This window comes from Culex quinquefasciatus, chromosome 3 (assembly GCF_015732765.1).
Source record: "Culex quinquefasciatus strain JHB chromosome 3, VPISU_Cqui_1.0_pri_paternal, whole genome shotgun sequence".
Lineage (NCBI taxonomy): Eukaryota > Metazoa > Arthropoda > Insecta > Diptera > Culicidae > Culex > Culex quinquefasciatus.
Genome location: NC_051863.1, coordinates 121,532,705 through 121,555,977, shown reverse-complemented (window position 1 = coordinate 121,555,977; position 23,273 = coordinate 121,532,705). Strand labels below are relative to the sequence as shown.

The window sequence follows — 23,273 nt, the reverse complement described above, 5'->3', positions numbered from 1 at the left end:
CCCTTCAAAATACGGACCGGGACGAACGCATCACGTATCGATAAATTTATGGGCCCACAAGAGAGCCCATATTTAACAATATATATATTTTTATTAGGATGTAACAAAATGACACTTTTTTGCGGGCATTTCAGGGGATGATCCCCTAGGTGTACTGAGTCAGAATCCCAAATATGAGCCCGATTGGTTACGACAGGACCTGGCGCTCCGGCTTTAAAGTTTAAATGGGATTTAACCCGTAAAATCGGTGCGTTTTGGTTTTTGCCATTTTTAAGTCCTTCAACGATTTTTGGATTTTTCAAAAACCTCATGAGCTTATAGTTTGTGTTCCAAGGTACAACTTTGCCGAAGACTGCGAAGAGATTTGACCACTCAGAAAAATGGTACAGAATTTACAAAATCTTTTCTCTTGTTTTTCTGATAACGTAAATCATGTTCTGGCAACACTCGCTTTTCAGGCGCGCTTTCGCAAACTATGCAACGCATGCTACGGGGCGTCGCGACAGGTCGCGACGCGTCGGCATGTATTTGTCCAAGCGTCGTGTTGTTGTTTTTGTTGTTGTGATTGTTGAGAACTAAAGTTCTTATGGAACTGCAAGAAGCTCTCCGGTGACTCTCAGGGTTCTGTTGGATGCCCAGGCAGAACCGATTCTAAACCTTGCTCGAGTGTCAACTAACGCGGCTGTCTTGAAAGCGCTTTATTACGCACGGATGTTGTATGCATTTTGAATATTCCGTATTCCGGAAGATATTTCGAAGGACACGCATTTTAGTGAGAGTTTCCACTCGCTTTGTAATCAATCAAAGAATTATGGCAATTTGGCAATAAAATCGGTCATAAACAAATTAATGTATTGTATTGACAACATAAGTAAATAGTATTTTCATACAGCAGAGTTCTCTGGCTAGATATTTTGCGAATTCATTAGACACCAATTGCACTATGTTCGAGCATAGGTTCGCTAACATGTCCCCCAGCACCACAACTGATCGAGAAGAAAAAGATCCACACGGGTTAATGACAGGACCAGGTGGGTTTAGAACTAAATCCTGCGAGTCACTGCCAAATAGAATACAGGAATCTACGACAGATTAAAAGCAGCACCGGTGATCGAACCCTCCGGCACCATCGAAAACATAAGCACAACATCCAAATTTTCTTTCCATGTGTCAAACTTTGACCGTTGTACGCTGGATGTTTTCTCGTTGCTATAGTTACGACGCCTGGCTCTGGATGCGCGCGTTCAAAGAAAGTGTTGCCAATACAAATCAAACAAATTAATGGCAAAAAGTTTTTTTATTTTCAAATCATTGTACAAGCAGTACTAATTATCAAATCTCTTCACAGTCTTCGGCAAAGTTGTGCCCTGAAACTCAAACTATAAGCTCATGAGGTTCTTGAAAAATCCAAAAATCGTTGAAGGACTCAAAAATGGCAATAACCAAAACGCACCAATTTTACGGGTTAAATCCCATTTAAACTTTAAAGCCGGAGCGCCAGGTCCTGTCGCAACCAATCGGGCTCATATTTGGGATTCTGACTCAGTACACCTAGGGGATCATCCCCTGAAATGCCCGCAAAAAAGTGTCATTTTGTTACATCCTAATATTTATTATTCGCCTCAACTGATGCACAAAACTGTGACAGAGGAGTACATATCAGTTCAGTTTGGGTGTGCGTGTGTGCGTGTGACATATCCTGGTGTGTGACAGTTCACAGGACACCGTTCCATACGGAAGAGTTATCAGGACTTGTGGAAGCTAACCCCTTAAAAAGAGTGAGTGATCCTCTGAGTAGTTCTGGCGTGCTACAGTCAGTTGCATTCTATATTTTCATAAAATCAATATAATATTTGTATTTTTTTTTAATTTTTCTATCAAAATTGATATTGATTTAAGTTTGGCAAGAATATAATCAAAATTGTATCTTTTAGACATTTTGAAGATATGACTATTTAGCCAAATTTTAATTCAATCTTTTCAGCAACTGAGTGTTTGCGGCCAATCCTGCAGGTTTGCGGACCGTGTGACGGACTTTCAATTCTTGTTTGTGACAATATGTCACTTTTGTTTTGAAATTCATCAGATAGAAATTTAATGCACATTTGATGTGACCCTCCGCGGGGGGGAGGAGGAAAGGGTCGGTCAAACACATGCCCATCCAAAGTTCACCCAGATTGTGGTGCCATGTAGTGCAATGTGCAGCAGCGCCAGATCGTCGTCGCCGGCGTGTTTTCTGCAAATTTATTGATGGCTGCTGCTAAATCTGCTGCGAGATAGCGCACACGTGGGTGGTGCGTCACGTGGCACGCACACACAGACACGATGAAATGTGGACCCGGAATATGCAAATTCGGTCGAGTGAGTGTGGACATTTTATTTATGATCGTGCAAACGATTGCAAATGGCGATTTTTTGACCGGCAACAAATCATAATGTTTGGTCAGCAAAATGTGTAAAAGGTTGCGCTGTTGCATAATTTTCAAAACATTTGATCACAAATGAAATTCAGGCAAAAAGTCCACTCAGCAAAATAAAGTATAAAAACCTGGAGTGACAAGATTGGCCATCAACATTTTCCAGCTCCTGGAGAGCCATCGAAACGAAAGTTGGGCAAGACCAGACCAGCACAGAATGCTGCACAAAGAGCTATTTTTTTTGTTGCTATCGGTTGACAGACTTTGGCAAGTGAAGTGTGTGGTACAAGTAGCAAGTAGCCAGCAGTGTACACAGACTTTTTTGGACACATGCGTGACATGTGTGTGAAATTTGGCACCGTGACAGCTTTGAGAGGGCAATGTGGTGTACAACACACATTTGATAAGGCTTGTAGTTTTTCGGATGTTTTGGTTTTTGTTATGATGAGAGTACAGCAAGATGTTGGATTGGAATTGTTTGCTTTTCTTTCTATTTTTATTTGTTTTACTGAGGTATTATCCATTGATATTTAAAAAATATCATCGACATTAATCATGACCGTAGAAAAAAAACTACAATCGTTCTGTCATGAACTCGAAATTATCTAGACTCCAAACTTCGGTTTTGGTCCGAAAGATCCGGTTTTTCAAAAGTGCATCAATATCACGTAGGTGGTCATAACTTGAGACAGCGTTGCCAGTTTTCAAATTTTTAGACTCGTTTGAAAGTCTTGCGATAACCTATCCAACGATAGATCGGTGATGGACATAATTTTCATGCAGTTAAGTGAGATCCGGTTTAAAAAAAAGGTCATAACTATCACTTAAGTGGACATACCTACAATTAGGGTTGCCAGATCACTACTGGGATTTAAGGTAACTTTTGGGCATCTTAATTTTTTAACATTTTTTTTATCGGTTGACAGACTTTGGCAAGTGAAGTGTGTTCTCGTCAATTCGTTTAAATTCAAATTGATTGTTTAAAGATCATCAAATATTATTTTGGCGACATAAACTAGCTTTAAAGGTTATTTATTGAAAAGAGACAACGAAATAAGGATGGTTGTCAAATATATTTAAGCAAATAGTTTTGAAACTTATTTTTTTTCCAAATTTTGAAAACTATTATATCCAAATTCAGTCATTTTTTATCATTTCCGAGATTTTTCGATATTCTTGTAACAATCAAAACATGGAAAAAACATGCTCCATTAAAATTCCGTCATAAAAATATCAATTGAAGTAGAACTTCAGCGATTAAAATTACAGCAAATTACCGAAAATAACTTTCCAGACGAGAGCAGCTCAAATCTTCAATTTTTACATGAGATTAGATTTGAGATTCGAATGGAGCGTCCAAAATAACATCAGGAAACCAAATCCTGGTCTCTAAAACATCTACTTGCAACCTTCTGCATTGAGTTGGCCTTGTTTGTAAATTCTGAGAGTTTTTGAAAATAGACATTTTTTTCTCACAAAAACTCAAATTTTTCAAATTTTCGGTGAAAAATGTCCTACAAGCTTCATGCATTCGTTACACTGCCAGAAATCATCTACCCTAATTTAAATGAGGATTGAGAAAAAAATAAAGTTTAGAAAAAATATCATTTGTTCGACATAAAACCTGCTCCCAGTAATATTGATAAAGCATTGAATTATTTAATGTTTTAACTTCAAGCGATTTTAATTTTTTCCAAAAAGTTACTTTTACCAGTAAATCGAAGAGGGGTGCGAGAAATGAGTGCGTTGCCTGTGTGGACGCTCAGTCCTGTTTTTTCGTGTTATTTTCCGTCTCTTTTATGTCGCTGTTCGAGTGCGTGGGGTGATTGGTCATTATAATTAAATGATGGCATCAGTAGTGCGTTGCCTGTGTGGACGCTCAGTCCTGTTTTTTCGTGTTATTTTCCATCTCTTTTGTGTCGCTATTTGTGTACATGGGGTGATTGGATTTCTTCTGATTCGTGTTGTTTTCATCTCTTTTGTGTCGTTGTTTGTGTGCATGGGTTGATTGGTCTTCTTCTTCTTCTTTTTTCTTTATTTTTAGTTCGCGCGTTCGTTGGCCAATGAGTTTATTTTTGTCCTCTTTACATAGTTTTCGATAGAAACGATCCGAATTCTTTTTTTTTCGAGACAAGCAAATCGTATTGCTGGATTAAGTCCTTTCTATATCATCGATGATCGGAAGGCACGCCGACGAATATGTTTTAAGGCTTATGATATAAAATTATTTTAATGAATATAGCCCTTCTTACATCACCGTTGATCGGAAGGCACGCCGACGAAGAATTTCTGGAGGATCGCGGTCGAATTAATACTATATTTAAAATTCTAGATAGCTATCTTTCGGATTCGATTGTGAGTAGCGGGACTTCGCGGTTACTATGCAACGTATTTTTGGAGTCTTTTTATATTTTAAATTTATAAGTCCTTCTTTTATCATCGTTGATAGGAAGGCACGCCGCCGGTTAAGTTCGTTTAAGTTATTGTTTTAATTTCATTACAATCGGTTACGTGGTGTCCTGTTTTCGTTTCGTTTATATTCGTTGATCGTAATAATTTATTCCAACTGGCAGCTTTAGTATTAACTCATCTACTATTTTTGACATTTGCTCGCGTTATCTTAACAGTAAAAATATACTGATAAGTCCAGCCCATAGCACTACCGCTCGGTTGGCACGCGTTCGATTAAAACAAACTTTTTAAATAATCAATTATTTATCTTTCCGCAGCCGGCTGCCTAAGATTTAAAATTTCAACCGATAAACAAAATGCTCATGGTCACATCACTGCCACTCGTGAATCCTGACCTCATACCCATCTACTAACCCCTCAAAACTCATGTGATACTTTGTCGGAGAAGCAGTCGATTGGGCGGTCTCTATCACTCAAGTATCGGACTAACATTCCCATCCACTTCCCCGTGACCCTACCACTGGTCGTGGCCGGCGCCGGTATTGATCAGCATGATAGGGGCCTTTGAGAAGTTGCGAAGCGAGGAAAGATAGCACCCACTTATCTTCCACGGCTCGTGGATGTAACTTCTGGAGGTCCTGGTCAATAACGGAGTAGCAACTGCGGGTGGGCACCTATGCTTATGCTTATGCTTATGCTTAAATCGAAGAGGGGTGCGAGAAAGTATTGATTTTGTGTTTTTTGTTCATAAGAAAACACGTTTTCTGACATCTTTTAAGTATTGAGCACATGGATTTCCCTAACATGGCCTGAAAATAGGACAGGATTGCCAGTTTGATATTATTTTGGGATATTTTTTTGTATTTCTTGCGCATGCCAGGGGTAGATATCAACATTACCAGAGATAAAATTCAACATTTTTTCTGACAACAAACCTGAGAGCATTCCCAGATGTAACATTACCACGTTTTTTTAATGTAAGCTCAGGGAGGAAGGCATAAAAGCTTCTTAAATACATTTAAAAAGTAAAAATAAAAAATTAATGCACTCTCAATTCTTTGAGAAGCAGTAATACATAATCCTCAGAACAACGTGCACTTAAAATTTTCCTTTAAAGTTTTGAAGAAGCCGAATGGTATTTCTCCAAAATTTGGGAAGAGAGTAGGACGGTTCGTCGCCGCTACAGAACAAATAAAAACGATGTGAACTAAACTTATTCTCATAAGGCTCTCTCAAATTTAACAAGAAAACTTTAAAATGGACGCAATCCTCCACGAATTGAGAATGCGCAAAAATGTGACCTCTAAAATATTAATTAAAGTAGGGGAAATATACCCATTTTAAGCCTAATAAGTGCCAAAATTGATTAAATTTTGAGCGAACACTCACGAAAAGAAGCATTTATAGAGAAAATTTCCTGGCATCACTGGCTCACTCCAACAGGCGCTGCACCAGCATGTTGTTCTTTAATTGCCTTCGCTTCTCACTCGGTTTTCTTCAGCCTTCGATTGGAATGGGTATTCAAAATTGAAACGTCAAACGACTTGGCGCGTTTGTTTTTTCATGGTGCTTGCTAAATATTTACATGTTTCGGGATTATTTTCCAAGTGAGTGACTAGCTAATGTGCAAAAGAACATGTTGCCGGTAGTTGGAAGCAATTTTATATGTTAAGCGCTTTTAAATCGTTGGCGCAAGTGAAAAGATATTGATGGCGACTTTCGTTAAGCAGTTAACCTCTCATCTTGCGTGTGGATATGTGTGCCATCAAAATGATGAGAAATGGTCTCGCAAAATAGAATTTATGATCAAAAGCGCAATAAATTTGATCTTTTTGGCCAGTAAATGGCATAAATTTGCGTGCTTACTTGAGACGGTGCTGTTGCTGGCAAGTTTATAGCCTAAATAGTATTTTTGGAGTTTTAATCGAGCATCAAACTCTTCATATGACGAAGATAGGTGTTTGATTGGAAAAGGTATATTTCCCCTAGTTTACAAATTCAATTCGTAAAAAAATATGGCCAATACAAGACATTTCATTGGATACGATAAAAGCTTGAACGTTCGCATATTTTTCATTGAAATCAAAAATATATTATTCAATCTTACCTAGACAAAACGGTGCCACCAGCAGGGTACAAAAATATAAATCAACGCAGCTTTGCTTGCGATAACACGAGCCACCAGCTCGGCTCAGCTCCACCTTCAGGTGCTCATCTCAGCCAGAAAAAAAACGCTCCACCAAACCAGCCAAAACAGACAGATAGAGCAGGTCACATCCAGTCGCCAAAAGAAGATGGAAACTCGTTCACGGGTCCTCCACCTGCTTCGTCCTTCCTCCGTCGAAATGGAATCGGTGATGGGGGCAGCGTTATGTCATCTGCAACAAAGTTGGTTACAAAAAAAGAAAAGTTAGGAAAAAATAATTCAGCAAAAGTGACACGGACAGACTTGAAAAATGCAAAGAAAAAAAAAACAACAACAGTAAAGCAAAATCAAGTCACTGCGCCGAGATTCCACGAACGCTCTCCAGATTTGATGTTTTGCGAGCCCCCTCCTAGCCCTCCCACCGCCCATAAAACATAACTTTGACCCCGCTTCCGGCCCCACCCAACCCCACGCGGAACCGCCTCCTCCACCCTGGGGGAGTCATTTTCTTATCCATCATCGCAGACGTCGTCGGCAAACGACGCAAAGGAAGAAAGAAAAAGAAGGCAAAGAAGAAGTGCAGTGTTTCTGGCTGCTGCAGATTGTGTGTGTGTGTGTGTGTTTGTGTGATGAAGGCCAGGATTTGACAGCCAAGTGCTGGAATTTCGAGGATTTGAAGATCATGATTATGGATGGTATAAATTTCGGTCTGAGCGTGCTCCATCTGACTTGCGGGAATAATCTGGAGTGTTGGTGGCTAAAGTTGAACAATTTCGTTGCTGATGTAACAGTTTCTATGCTTAAATTTTGCAACGAAACATTAAAAGGAAAGAAATTATCTAGAATTTGTTTAACCAATTCTAAAGCAAAAATAAATAAAAAAAATTCAAAAATAACAAGCCAATTAGGGTGTATGGCCCTATTTTGGACCTACTATGCAAAGCATCAACATATTTCGCATTGTTCTCAGGAACGGTCTAACTATTTTGGCTCGTTTCAGGATTGTTTTGTGCCTTAATTTATGCTTAACAAAGTGTACAACTGAAAATTGAAAATAATTTAACCATTTCATTGTAATAAGCATTTCAAGTAAAACATTTTATGGATGCTTTGTGGACTTATTGAATGTATTTTGGAGACATCGCTGAACCTATTTTGGACCCACACTCTGATTGGTTGAAATTTTGACAACACGAATTGCGGCGTGCGGCGGCAACACGCACACTTACAAAAACTCGGTTTGATAAACCAAAGGGCCGATCCACGATTATAATTTGGAAAATATTTATTTCAGAAATTAAATAATCATGATAAAACAATAAATTTGAATTTGAAAACGTGTTTTAATTATATTGAATGGAAACTCACGCATCTTTAGCTCAGGTCTCTGTCCTATTTACAATTTGCGTATTCTTACGACCTAATTGTTCAAACATTAGAACATAAAAGACAACCCGCTATTAGTCGCAATAAAAACACCTTAACTGTAAATTAAATGAATGACAGAGATACATAACAAGTAACAATGAAAAAAGGTTCTAAATTTAACGCACAGCTTAAGTTCAAATATTATTAAATAATCAAGAAATTTTAAAGGGAGATTATAGCTTGTAACTTGGTGTGAAACTTTCTTATCTGTCATGTTAAACTTTACAGTTGCTTAACAAAAAGTTAAACTACATGTTGCAATTTTAAAAACAATGTAATATTTGAAAAATTCTTTGTTTGAATACCAGGGTACTTTTGATAGTCATAGTTTGTCTTGTTAAAAGCAGATTTGAGGTGTTCAAACATTATTTTTACTTCGAACTTACCATCACTAAGGTTGCTGATATAATTTTTAAGAAAATCTTTTAAGTTAACTAAGTTTATAAGCCTGAACTTTACCTGAAATTCGTTAAAACTAGTTTTGTTTTTTAAATTATAGGTTATAAACCTTTAAACATGTTTAACTGAATTCAAAGAACGAATCAAAAGTTTTCACATTTTATTTAAAATTTGTTTTACTGAAAATGCCTCTAAATTAGGAGATTCTTTAAAATTTTGTTTCAAAAACAAATAATATTTGATTCATTTCATTTATTGGATTGTTTTGGCAAAACATCAGTGCAGTAATTATCCTAAGCTGAGATATGGGGTACCTTTCAACAGCTGACTAATTCAAACGGTGTTAGAGATTACGGGTACACGGGAGAACAAATTGAGCAGGAGAAGGAAAAAAATACAATATAACCTTCGAAATTGCTAATAGATAGGGGAAATAATATTTAATAAATTTTTTATACACTCTTAATTATAGTTCACTAACTTTTAAACTTTTCAAAATTTAATTTTTTTTTCTAAGTCTCAGATAACAACCCACCGTTTTCTAACGTCGATATCTCAGCAACCAATGATCCGATTTACAATGTTAAAATATTAAGCATACGTAAAATTTTCCGCTCTTTTCGAAAAAAAGTATTTTCAAAATTTTTAAACCAATACTAACATTTTAAAAGGGCGTAAAATTGAATATCTGGCCCATTTGTATGGACAGCTGCCAAATTTGTATGGAAAATTATGAGCATGAGCATGAGCATGGTTGACTGCCAATGAGCTGCTACTCCGTTATTGACAGATCAGCTGAAGTTAAACAATGAATCAAAAATGATCAGTGGGAGCCAACCATCCGTTCACTGTTTAACCCCTGAAGACCCCGACTTTATTAGTCAATACCGGCGCCCTCCCAAGAAGCCTGCAGTTCAACAAAAGGGAGGAATGTTAGTCCGATAGTTGAAGTTGCAGACTCATCAAGCACATAGTTTTTCGCTATATACTTGTTGATACCGCTTGAGACCGTTGAATCCACAGCATCTCCTTCATGCATCACGTGAATATTTTTTTTTTGGGTTAGTAGGATAAGGTATTGGCTTTTCGATGCCTCCCGAGCTACGATGCTATGGGGAGGACTTTCATAACAAACCCGTCGGCGAGCCTTCCGAGCAACGATGCTATGGGAAGGTCTTTCTAATTAGCACACCAAAACACTCGCGCACAGATATTTAAATACTGAATAAATGTAATTTTTCATCACGATTACCCAGACGACATTGATGATATAGGAAGGACTTTTTTACAGTCATTTACTAATACTTAAACTTATTTTAATGCAACAATTCACACGACGTCGTGCCTCCCGATCAACGATGATGTAGGAAGGACTTGAGCAAGCCAATCAGGATGAAACACGAAATAAAATTCTTTTCTTTTCACACACAATGCCACATAATTGACCGCGCGTCACCACCCAACAAATTGAACTGATTTTCTTCTGCTTGTGGGCAAGCCAACCAGGATGAAACACGAAATAAAATTCTTTTCTTTTCACACACAATGCCACATAATTGACCGCGCGTCACCACCCAACAAATTGAACTGATTTTCTTCTGCTTGTGGGCAAGCCAACCAGGATGAAACACGAAATAAAATTCTTTTCTTTTCACACACAATGCCACATAATTGACCGCGCGTCACCACCCAACTCCAAATTTGTATGGAAAATTATATGGACAAACTAATGATGTAAAATGGCTTCTTTGGGCATACCGAAGGCACCATAAAAGTTTCAGTCGGAATAAAAAATACAAAAATTAAAGTTCTAATAAAAAGACCGATTTCATAGAGAACTGCTCACCAGTGCTCAATCGTTCTTTTAATTCAAATTGTAATTTTTTTAGAACTAGGTATTCAACCTATTGAATTAATTATTTTTGCACAAATTCGATTTTCATCTCATTTGATCATGATCGTAAAAAATCTCAATTTTGATTGTTAGGTAAGGAGTTAATATTGTTTTGATGAAATAACATCAACCTGTTAAAAGCTTACCCAATTGTTATAATTTAAAACTCATTTAGCAAGATCTATTCCCAGTTGCTTCAAAAATTAATATTATCAGAAATAATTCTGATATCATAATTTCTGATGATCTGATTAATTATAAATAAACCAAACAATACATTTAATTGAACAAAATCATGTTGAGAATGTTCATTTATTATTTTTTCAGAGCTTTTTCAAAAAATTGTTACAAAAATTTAAAAGAATATATACTTCCGCTTGAATTTCGTGAATTCCCGGTAAATTTACAAATTTTCCTGGATACGGAAAATATTTTTTTTGGGAAATCCCGGGAAATCCAGTGAATTTTTTTCCAGGGATGGGAAATTGGACGCTCTATGTCTTTCCATACAAATTCATAAAGAAAATTGAATCGCTTTGGGCAACCATTCCCAAACTTTGGGAAGTTGTTTAGGAATATTTCAGGATTGATATCAAGTTTTGGGGATCTGTGAAGGTCAAAAGTGAGGCATTGTGTTTGAAAAAAAAACACTGTTTAAATCATAATAAAAACAAATGAAAAAAAAGTGTGCAGTTTTTGGATTATGCAACGCTCAAAACTAACAAACTTTGAGACAAATTATTAAGTTTCCTCTCCTGGCACCACCTCTTCCGACCATCAGGAGTAAAGATTCCATTAGCACCCTACCCGGCACGTTCTCTTCCAACGCTGCGCAAGAAAATGAAAGGACATTCCGTGGACGTTCGCGGAGGACGTCCTAGCTCTGGCCTGGTGTTTGTCAACTCGAAATTGAATTATCCTAATTTAAAATATTTTTCTTCGTCACCTTTTCCACTGGTATTTTTTTCTCGAGGTGAAAAGTTTTGCATGCCAGATGCAGCAGCTCTAATTCAACTTTGAGACCTCGTGCTGGTGACCAGTAGTAAGTTAGGCCGGGCGGCCGAGAAAGTTGTTCCCATTAATCCTGTTTGCAGAGCGAACGCGTTGCTGTTTTGCTCGGATGAAGATTTTTGCCAACATGCCAACTGGTGCTCAGGCGGTGGAAGGTTCAGCACAATTTTCTGGACGTGAAACTATTTTTATCTCTGAGAGTTTGTTTTTTTGTTGCTTTTTTATGTCATCAGACTTGAAGTAATTTTGTGCCACTATACTTCGGATGAATTGGCATGACTGAAGGCACGATATTTCATCACTGTGTTGAGAGGCCGTCCATAAACCACGTGGGCACGTTTTTTTTAAATGTTAGACCCATGAGTTATTCAAACTCTCTCACGATTACCGTTACAGAAAAACTTTCCACATTAACCCCAAATAAAAAACCCTAATGTGTTTACTTCCCAATCCCCGTCCAAATAGGCCCAATTCAGCGCCTCCTTTGGAGCCATCCATCAAAACGTCACCGCTGCCTGTCGTTTGCTGCTGCACGATTTTGGGGCAAATTTTGATAAGCCTTTTTCTCTGTCGCGCGCCAAAATAAGAAAATAAAAAAAGTTTAAAAAATAAAACAGCAGATTTAAACGCTGGCTGGCAGCACGGATTCATCCGATTATGGATGAGAGTTGGATAAAAGTTTTGGGGCGCGTGTTCTGTTTGAGTGGAGCGAAGAGAAAAAATACATTTTGTCCTGCAATCTAAAAGATTGAGTGAAAATTGAGATTCAACGCTGAGCGAACAAATGAAGTAGAAAAAAATAAAGAGGTGGAGACGCCCGGTACTTGGTTGAAAATTGTGCTGAGTGATGAGCTAAGTCATCATTTATCATTCAACATGGCGTCGCAAGAGAAGGGGAAGAAGGAGCAAGGGTTTCTCCACTGTGTTATGTTTTCTTACGCTCGCTCTGTCAACATGGTGCTACATTTCGCACACAGTCACACATGCTCGGGTGTCGTCGCCGGCGACATCTTTGTTCTGATGTGATACTTTTTCGCTTCATAACAAAATCTAGGCTAGAGTTTCGTCTTTTTTTGATGCAGTGGAAATGACAGCTGCAATTGTGTCTGATCTATAAAGTGTAGGGTAAAAAACCAGATTTGGTTCCATTGTGTGGAAAATTGAGTTGCCTGATGCGTAAATGTTGTTAATAGCTTACTAATATAAATAATGTTTCTTCTTTCTTTCAGGTATGAATTTGGATTGAAAAATAAATGAGGTTAAGTTAAGTATAAATTATCCTTTTTTTCTCATTTTAATTACCAGAAATAGTGATATGCACAGATATGTTATCGTAATAACAGTTAGGGGATGCAATTAAAGGCATTAGTCTTTGAAAGTGTTTTCCAAAATTTAAATCCTCAAACATTACATGCTTACATATACATCATAATAAATTTGGAATAAGTGTGACTTTTTTGATAATTAAGAGAAGCTATTGTCATTTTCCGCAAAATTTTCTCTTTAAAGTGCTTTCAAACACCAAGTTTTTCTTTTACAAACTTTTGGAAAGAATAGCACGAAAACAGAGCAAAAAAAAAGTAGTTGCACTGCAGCTGCGTGTAAACGCCCGGGTGTTCAACAAATTTTGCATTATTTAATGACATTATGTAGAAATATGTAGCTCATCAGTATGGAAAACCTACCTGACCGAAATGTCAAGCTCATGTATGCGTTTATCATTTCCATTTTTCATCGGTCAGATGGCCGAGCGGGCTAAGGCGCCAGTCATACCTTTGGTATTTTTTTAGTGTTTACAAAAATTGTACATGCAGTATTTAATATTAAGTGATTTTTTTAACAAGGGTGATGTGCATGCTTTTGCATGGTATTATACAGTCGACTCTCTGGCTGTCGATCTTCTCGATATCAATATTGCTCCATCTTTCGATTTATTCTTCAATCCCTTCAATCTGCATACTTCAATTCTCTTCATTCCTCGATATTTTCTCTTGCTTGAAGGATCTCTTCCTCGACGGTCCCTTGGATTCTTTTTGCTTTAAAAATCTCTTCCGGTTGTCAATAATTTCACTTTTTCGAAACGAAGCTTTGAAGGGTGTTTGACATTTATTTGTTTTTGTTTGCTGGACGATGATTCTCTCCCATAGCTGGGTACCAAGAAAAACATATTTTCAATCGATTCTTAATTTTGCATCGTTCTGTAAACCGATGATTCTCTTCCTCGACGGTCTCTTGGATATTGACAACCAGAGAGTCGAATGTACCATCGAATTTTTTGCTGTGTATTAGACTGCCCATGTTCGCATAAATGTCCCATATGCAAAAAAACAGCAAGCTGAGAAAAACGCATTTGAAGCTTGTCCCACACATAAGGCTACGTGTTAAGTTTTCGTGAAAAAACTGGATTTCCTCCTGATTTCTTGAACAAAGTACTGGATGTTGTAGGCTTTTCTGAAAGAACATACGATTTTGAACCAAACTGTATCTAAAACTCAAAAACGATGAAAATGCATATGGGACATTTATGCGATCAGGGATAGTAGAGGCTTTTTGAATTTTTAAACGTCGCCAAAATTGCTTTTTTATTATTTAATAATTGTTTAACCCACTTTTGAAAATTAAATATATCAACACAAATTATGAAAAGAACAGCATTTGAAAATTAACGGACAAATACACGTACAAAAAATGGGGGTTATATTATATCTGGGAAAAGTAACAGATTTCGTTTAAAAAAAGGCTTCATGTAGTGGTGAATCTTTTATCAGTTTCGTTTGAATTTTACAGTTTTACACTTTATTAATGCTAAAGTATTCAAAAAAGGGGTAATTGTCAACCAACTACAAACTTCCACATTTTAACTTTCAAAAAGTAATCATCCTTAAAATGTTTTTTTATTTATTATTTATCTATTTTTAAAGCAATAAGTCAATCACTTATTATCATTTTAGCTAAAAGTGCTAAAAGTTTATTGAAGCACTCAATTGAGTGCTGACAAGTTGAAGTTTTCAGCACTTGTTTCGAAGAGTAAAAGTTTTTTGATTTTTGGTGACGCCAAGCTAAAGCGAGAAAACAAACTTTTAACTGAAAAGTGTGTTTTTTTAAATTGCAGAAAACGATGTTTGTAACTCGTTGCAAAACACAATTTATCAACACTTCGATTTCGTCGTACCAACTTGTCGCACCCGCCATTTCGACGTTCCGAGAAAAACGCGTTTTAATGTTTGACCTTGAATAAATAAAAACGAAAGCACGCAATGTAAACAATAACATACAAGTTTTGTTTGGATGACTATTCTGTGCATTGTCCCAAAATTTGGTTGAAATTGGTCGCTGGAGTCCCGAGTTATAATTAAAAATGTTTACGGTAGTCTAACTTGTACTGTACATGCGTCAAACGCGTGCTGACCTGAAATCCCTTTGGCCAGTTGTCGCACTTACATCAATTTTCTGGGAGTGACAAGATAGCACGACAAGATTAAAACTACTTTCATATGTAAAGTGACAAAAATGCACGAAGTTTTTTCGGTTTTTGGTGAATATCTCAGGATTGAAATCGAATTTTGGGGATCTGTGACGGTCTAAAGATGTGGCATTGTGAGCTGCACAAAATGGCGTTCTTAACTCAGTTTGGCCCAAAATGCACGTACGACAAGTTAGCACGACGGCGACGACTTGTCGAAAATATAGCTACTATTATCACTGTTATTTTTGGTGATTATAAGTAGGCCTTTGCCCCAATAGAATGCAAGCAATGTAAAGGTTTTCAAAACGGTTTTGTTAAAAAGTGATATTTTTCAGTACTGTTATTTTCGAAAATGACAGGAAAAGAAAGTAGTTTCACAATGGAACTTTTCAAAAAAATGTTTTCGGTCAATGATGTATGTATTTTTGAGAAAAGTTGCTTTTAGGAAAGTTGCTAAAAATAAAAAAATCGAATAAAAATTGCGTGTTTTTTCAGTGTATTTTTTTCCTACAAGTTTGCCTCTGTCCACTTTTTGATACGATGCAACGGCTTCGAGATACAGCGATATTTAAATAACGAAATACAAAAATAGTAAAAACGCTCACGCCCTTCTCAAATGTCATTATCTAGTGAAACTGGTTCCATATACACAAAAATGGCTTACAAAATTTGTCTGCAAAATTTCATTGAAACCGGAGAGGGTCGGGGAAAAAGTAGCTAAAAAGAATCCTGTTTTGGGCTGGAATTGCTCTGTTAGCTTGTTTGATAAAAAATGTCGTCCTTGTTTTTTTACTAGTTGTAATTTTTCTTATTTTTTCAAAATTCAATCTAACTCAATTGTCATTGTGGCAGTGCGTGGCCGAATGGTTACGCTGTCCGCTTTGTAAGCGGATGATTCTGGGTTCGATTCCCATCTGCTGCAACCTTCCATCGGATGAGGAAGTAAAATGTCGGTCCCGGCCTTGGTTGTTAGGCCGTTAAGTCATTCCAGGTGTAGGAGTCGTCCCCATGCCATGAGTACAAACAACACACCAAACCAAGCCTACTCCGGTGGAATCGCTGGTGGCGGTTGGACTCGCAATCCAAAGGTCGTCAGTTCAAACACTGGGGTGGAAGGTTCCCTGGAGTAGAAAGAGGTTTGGGTGCTCTCCCCATTCAAGCCTTCGGACTCCTAGGTTCGAGCAGAAACTTGCAATAGAGACCACAAAAGACCTGGGGGTCGTTAATGTGGATGGTTTGATTTTTTTTGATCAATTGTCATTTGCTTAAATTTGGTTTTCATACTTCAAAAAATATTATGGAAACTAATTGAACTAGTTGAAAGTTGAATCCTGTTAGAGGATAGGTTGAGTTGAAGAGAGTTAAGACGTTATTTTTTTTAATATTAAGCTTTTCTTGGAAGTTAAATTTTTCTGTTAACATGATCTAGCAGAAATTAAACTCAAAAATGGTTTATCTTTTAATTCTAACAATCTTTCATAAAAGCATGAAATTTTAGAATTCGAATTGCGATTCACCATGTTTAAAAAAAATCTACTAAATCAAATGTATGCATGAAAATGCAAAACAAGAATCCAACTGCAGCAACTTTGCAGATGCCTTACAATGTATAATTTTTCGTGCACTACATTTCCTCACACTGTACAGAAACCGGGTGTGGTTTGGCATAAGAAAATGTGAAAAGTTCCCCCACCCTTTACTCAATATTCATCACACGAACTATTCAGGCAATTTTGCGCAAATTAGTTTTATTCTATAAAGCGATTTGCAGAAAAAGACAAAAAACGAAATCACAAGAATTGCAGCTCTCCCTCCCTTCGGTTTGTTATGACAAAAGTACACTCTTGCATAAATTGAATCATCATCCGTTCTGACCTACATTTGGCCTACGTTGCCAGCTTCGTTCTTCCCGAGCAAACTTCAAAGGACTCACAAAACATGCTTTTGTGAAAATTTTCATGATAAATGAACGCGCCACTTGGGGTGCTGCCACTTTTTTTTTTTCTTTCGCTCACTCTTCCATTCGCCAAATAAAAGCTCGAAATCTCAAGCGCACCAGAAATCCGTTCGTTGACCTCGTATTTGTGTTCTTTCATGATTTTTCTTCTCTCCTTTTTTCCTGGCAAAAAAAAAAAAAAAACGAGGGACCTTTTTGTGTGTTGTTTGTCCCGCGTGACACACTCCCACCTCCCCCCCACCCCCCTCAGTCTTTCTCACCTCGGTAGCTTTTCACTGACACTGACGACAGCCTGCAGCTGTTGACGGTACTTGTTCATCTAATATGTTTGAAGAAAATTTCATAACTCACTCTCTCACTCTATACATGCACTGCCGCTCTCACTTCGTAGAATAGGTAAAATGTCCTGCACAACCACACACACACAAATGTACATATGGTGACGAAGCACGAAGGATGCAACCCGTGACCATTTGGAAGTTAGACTGTTTCAAGTACAATTTTACTTTAAAACATATTGATATTTGGATTAGTCTGTTATAATGTTTTTTTTGTTTTAAGTTTTTTTTTGTATTTTTTAATCCGGCTCAAACTTTTTTAGTGCCTTCGGTATGCCCAAAGAAGCCATTTTGCATCATTAGTTTGTCCATATAATTTTCCATACAAATTTGGCAGCTGGCCATACAGAAATGATGTATGAAAATTCAAAAATCTGTATCTTTTGAAGGAATTTTTTGATCGATTTGGTGTCTTCGGCAAAGTTGTAGGTATGAATATGGACTACACTGAATTTGGAATTTTGGTGATTTTTTATTTAATTTTTTGTCACTAAAACTTGATTTGCAAAAACACACTATTTTAATTTTTTTTTATTTTTTGATATGTTTTAGAGGACATCAAATACCAACTTTTCAGAAATTTCCAGGTTGTGCAAAAAGTCTTTGAGCGAGTTATGAATTTTTGAATCAATACTGATTTTTTTTCAAAAAATCGAAAAATTATTCGCAAAAATTTTTCAACTTCATTTTTCGATGTAAAATATTGAATATTGAATATTTGGCCCTTTTGAAATGTTGCTCTTGGTTTAAAAAATTTGAAAATATTGTTTTCGAAAAGATCGTAAAATTTCACGAATGTTTCATATTTTAACATTGAAAATCGGACCATTAGTTGCTGAGATATCGACATTAGAAAATGGTGTGTTGTTTGGGTGGTACGGTGGTACTTAGAAAACATCAATTTTCCTGTTTTGAAACCTTTGCATGGCAATATCTCAGCAACTAAGGGTCGTATCAACAAAGTTCAAAAATGCAAAATATAGGGAATTTTCTCAGCTTTTCAAAAATATTTTTTCCAAAGGTAGGCAAACATGTGCACAAATTTAAAAAAAATGAAAAACTTCGACTTTTTTCAAAAAAGCCATCTAAAAATGGATTCAACTTGAAAACGGTGCACTTTATCAAAATTTCACTAAAGTACTTTATGATTGCAAATTTGATTTTACATCGAAAAATGAAGTTAAAAAATTTTTGCGACCAATTTTCCGATTTTTTTTTTAAATCAGTATTGATTCAAAAATTCATAACTCGCTCAAAGATTTTTTACACAATCTAAAAATTCCTGAAAAGTTGGCATTTGATGTCCTCTAAAACATATCAAAAAATAAAAAAATAAAAATAGTGTTTTTTTGCAAATCAAGTTTTAGTGACAAAAAGTTAAATAAAAAATCACCAAATTTTTTTACCGTGTATCATTTTTTTTCAGTGTAGTCCATATCCATACCTACAACTTTGCCGAAGACACCAAATCGATCAAAAAAATCCTTCAAAAGATACAGATTTTTGAATTTTCATACATCATTTCTGTATGGCCAGCTGCCAAATTTGTATGGAAAATTATATGGACAAACTAATGATGCAAAATGGCTTCTTTGGGCATACCGAAGGCACCAAAAAAGTTTCAGTCGGATTAAAAAATACAAAAAAAATGGAATGACCGAAATCTGAGGGAACTGCTCATGACTGACTGGACTGGCTGATACAGAAAGACAGACAGAAACAATTTTAATGGGCATATTTATCAACAGGTTGATTACTGGAGACCTGACAACAAATTTCACAAAATCTGTTTTAAATTAGCTTGTTTTATTTGACTGTTAACAATGTAAAACAATGTACATATGATAACAGAGTATTCTCTAATAAATTGTTTAATGATCTGGTCAAATTTGTTACGGCCAAAACTTATAGCATTTAAAACCAGATCTCATTATACGGAACTATAAGTTGGATTTAGAACTTTCTCCAAGCATTTGAAAAAAACTTGAATTGGAATTCACGAAAAAAAACCCTCATTTAAAGCAAAATGCTGCCAAACTCAGCTGAATACAACGCTGCACTCAGCGCAAAATTTACTCTTCCACGCAATTACCTCCAGGCAATTTTGGCAAACTACTTCGTTTCATCATCCCCAAACACCTCGCTTCCCCAATCAAAACCTATTCTTCGTTAAAACCCACCACTTCCCACTGCCTAGGCTTATATTTACCCCTGCACCATACTCCCACACTAGTTGTGGTACATAAATTCCAACACTTGAGCTTGCGCGAAACTTTCCCCCTCACCCACGCTAACCAACTCGCCAATAATTACCTGGCGAGCAGCGCCATCTAGAACGCGAAAACGAGGGGCCACCAACAATTCGAGTGTGGAATGCCTAGCCTAGTAGCTGCTACCAGTTTAGTCGTGGGAGCTTGTTGTTGCTTCCGTTGTTGTTGTTGTTCGCAAACAGTTTTCTACAATTGGTGTGTGTTCCAGGCAACTGACTGCTGCCAATGATGGCCCAACGAAAAGTTTGCTTCCGCAAATTTACCTGCCAAAGTAGAAATGCGTAGAGCCTTCTCGGTAAGGATGGGAAATAGTTTTGCACGTGTAGGAGAGAGAGAGAGGGGATAACATAAATATCCAAATTTATCATGTACAGACGCCGAAAAGGAAAAGTTTTCCACACTTTTCGGGGATGCGAATGAAATGATGGGGAAATAATTTAGAAGTTTTCGGTGAGTTTATTGGTGAATGACTCTATAAATGTTTGTAATTTCTGCTTAAATAGAGTCATTAACTTTAAATTTATGTGAAAAACTTTACATCAAACTTGAAATAGTTATTTCAACTTTGGAATTCACCAAAGTATTTCCAACACAGCAAAAATCGAAGTAATTGAATTTCTTTCCAAGCATCTGTAACTGAGCTGGGAAGAAGAACATGCCGCTTGATTATGCTTTTTACTGGAACACGTTTTATTTCCTTTCTGCCACACCGCTCCTTCTCTTTCTCCCACCCACCAAAATTTCTAATTAGTGGAACATCCAAAGCATGGCAAGCGAAAGATAGTTGGCGTGTTACATTTCAAATCAATTTCCGCACCAGGAAACAACAAGCTTTTTCCGATCCAACGCCACATGGCATTGCGTCTTTTCTTAAAATAGAAAATGAACGTTTTTGGTTTCAAAATTAAGATTAAATTTGATTCATATAAATTAAAATCGACTTACTAATCTGGTTTAGAGATTAGTTTAGATAAGATTAGATTCGAGTAGATATTTTAGTTGAGTTTTCATCCCTAAAAAATAAATTGCCAAAACACTTTTTATAATATTCGTCTTCTGAGCCATAATGCGTGACGGTGCAAAAATCTTAAAAATCGTATTTGGAAGCAAAATCAAATTTGCAATTGAAAATTATGGTACAAATTTTCTGATAAAATATTCCGTTTCCAAGTTTTTTCATCTTCGATTTCTTTCCGTTTTTTGCATTCAAAAAATACTTATTGAAAATATGGCTCTCTCGAAAAAAAAAACATTTTCGAAAAGTTGAGAAAATCTAATAATTTTCTCTCTGATACTTTGATAATCAGGCAGTTCATTCTGAAATACAGCCTCTCAAACAATTAGAACCGATAAAAGTGAGGTTTTCGAATTGGTACCTATCTATCCTGTAATATTCAACTTGTGATATTTCCCTATTCAACTTGTGACCTTCTACTACATTCAGATGTTGAAACCATGGCTCGTAATTTCATTTTTTATGCTTTTTTATTTTTTGAACCCCCCCCCTCCGACTTTTGAGGGACATAAACTTCAAAAAATATTTGCAACGGCCTAAAAATGTTTCAAAAATTTTATTATTGGGTCTGAACTATGAATTTGGAAATTTATCTCCCTGTAGATCTTTCAAGGGTAAATCTTGATTTTAAAATTTTGAAATACAAAGAATAGTCGATTTGCGAAATTGTAGAGGGGTAATTCACCGCCAACTCACACAGCAGTTGCCCCAACCCTTCTTCGATTTGCGTGAAACTTTGTCCTAAGGGGTAACTTAGAAAAAACACGAAATTTTAAAATGAAATTTTTTGTTCAAAATGAAAAAAATGACCCTACTGGGACAATGTAGATTCGAAAAGTACATTAAATTGCCCTTAAAATGACATGTTCCAAGAAAATTTACAGTCGAGAAACGGAAAATTGGAGAATTTTTAAAACATTTTTAGTGTTTTTTCGATGAAAATACGTTTTTTTTTTTCGAAATTCTGAGTACGCCATCAAATCGGGCGTCAATAAAAGTCCCTTTGACACCCAATTTCTATCTCATCACCGTTTCAGGCTGCAAATTATTGAAAAACATTTCTTTTTCGCATGTTCAAAATTGGAACGGGTCGTACCGCCCCTCCGTCACGAGATATCAATTACCCAGAGATCTTCTCATGTTGAAAGATTGATGGATTTAATGATTAAAAGAATCAAAGATTCAATGATTTAGAGATTGAAAGATTAAAAGATTGAAAGATTGAAAGATTGAAAGATTGAAAGATTGAAAGATTGAAAGATTGAAAGATTGAAAGATTGAAAGATTGAAAGATTGAAAGATTGAAAGATTGAAAGATTGAAAGATTGAAAGATTGAAAGATTGAAAGATTCAAAGATTGAAAGATTGAAAGATTGAAAGATTGAAAGATTGAAAGATTGAAAGATTGAAAGATTGAAAGATTAAAAGATTGAAAGATTGAAAGATTGAAAGATTGAAAGATTGAAAGATTGAAAGATTGAAAGATTGAAAGATTGAAAGATTGAAAGATTGAAAGATTGAAAGATTGAAAGATTGAAAGATTGAAAGATTGAAAGATTGAAAGATTCAAAGATTCAAAGATTCAAAGATTCAAAGATTCAAAGATTCAAAGATTGAAAGATTGAAAGATTGAAAGATTGAAAGATTGAAAGATTGAAAGATTCAAAGATTCAAAGATTCAAAGATTGAAAGATTGAAAGATTGAAAGATTGAAAGATTGAAAGATTGAAAGATTGAAAGATTGAAAGATTGAAAGATTGAAAGATTGAAAGATTGAAAGATTGAAAGATTGAAAGATTGAAAGATTGAAAGATTGAAAGATTGAAAGATTGAAAGATTGAAAGATTGAAAGATTGAAAGATTGAAAGATTGAAAGATTGAAAGATTGAAAGATTGAAAGATTGAAAGATTGAAAGATTGAAAGATTGAAAGATTGAAAGAATGAAATATTGAAAGATTGAAAGTTTTAGAAATCATACAATTCAAGTAATCATACAATGAAATGAGAATCAAACTGCTTTCTCAAAACATCCAACTCAGGAAATGCTGATTACAACTTCATGAGAAGCATCGTTTCCCCCCGATATCGTCATCCAAAGTTCGAAAAATGTGCTCTTCCAATCAGTACAGTTTGGAGTAAGGGAAAAAGCAGCGAAATTCGAATTTTCCGATAGCTAAGCTGGAGCGCTCGGAAAAGTGAAAAATTTTAACTTAATTAAAACCCATCGATCGGGAAAATTTTCGACTTGTTCGTTGTGGGGGGTGATGAAGGGGTGGAAAATGAAATTTTATCGGAAAAGTTTCCCACCGAGTTGCGATAAGCAACAACGGAAAACCACCAAAAAAGTGGTGGGAAGTATGTTTTTCGGTAGCTTTTCGACAGCTTCCTCCCATCTAGAGGGGGGTTTCGAGCGGAGTTTGACGGTGGTGTGGATTTCCTTTCCATTTTTCCATGGAAAATCAGCCACCCCAAACCAACACCAACAGCCGAGCGACTGCTAATGAGACCCTATGATTCAA

General features: G+C 36.3%; 2 protein-coding genes across 5 annotated transcripts in view; one reads left to right on the top strand and one right to left on the bottom strand.

Moving 5' to 3' along the window:
- Positions 1-23,273, top strand: part of LOC6037170 (glucose transporter type 1) — a 431,006-nt gene that overhangs the window by 74,038 nt on the left and 333,695 nt on the right. The window lies entirely within an intron of this gene.
- Positions 6,931-23,273, bottom strand: part of LOC6037168 — a 115,870-nt gene continuing 99,527 nt past the window's right edge. Inside the window, exon 10 of the mRNA XM_038261151.1 lies at positions 6,931-7,207. Coding sequence (XP_038117079.1) covers positions 7,101-7,207 — 107 coding nt within the window. The 3' untranslated portion in view covers positions 6,931-7,100. The remainder of the gene's footprint in view (positions 7,208-23,273) is intronic.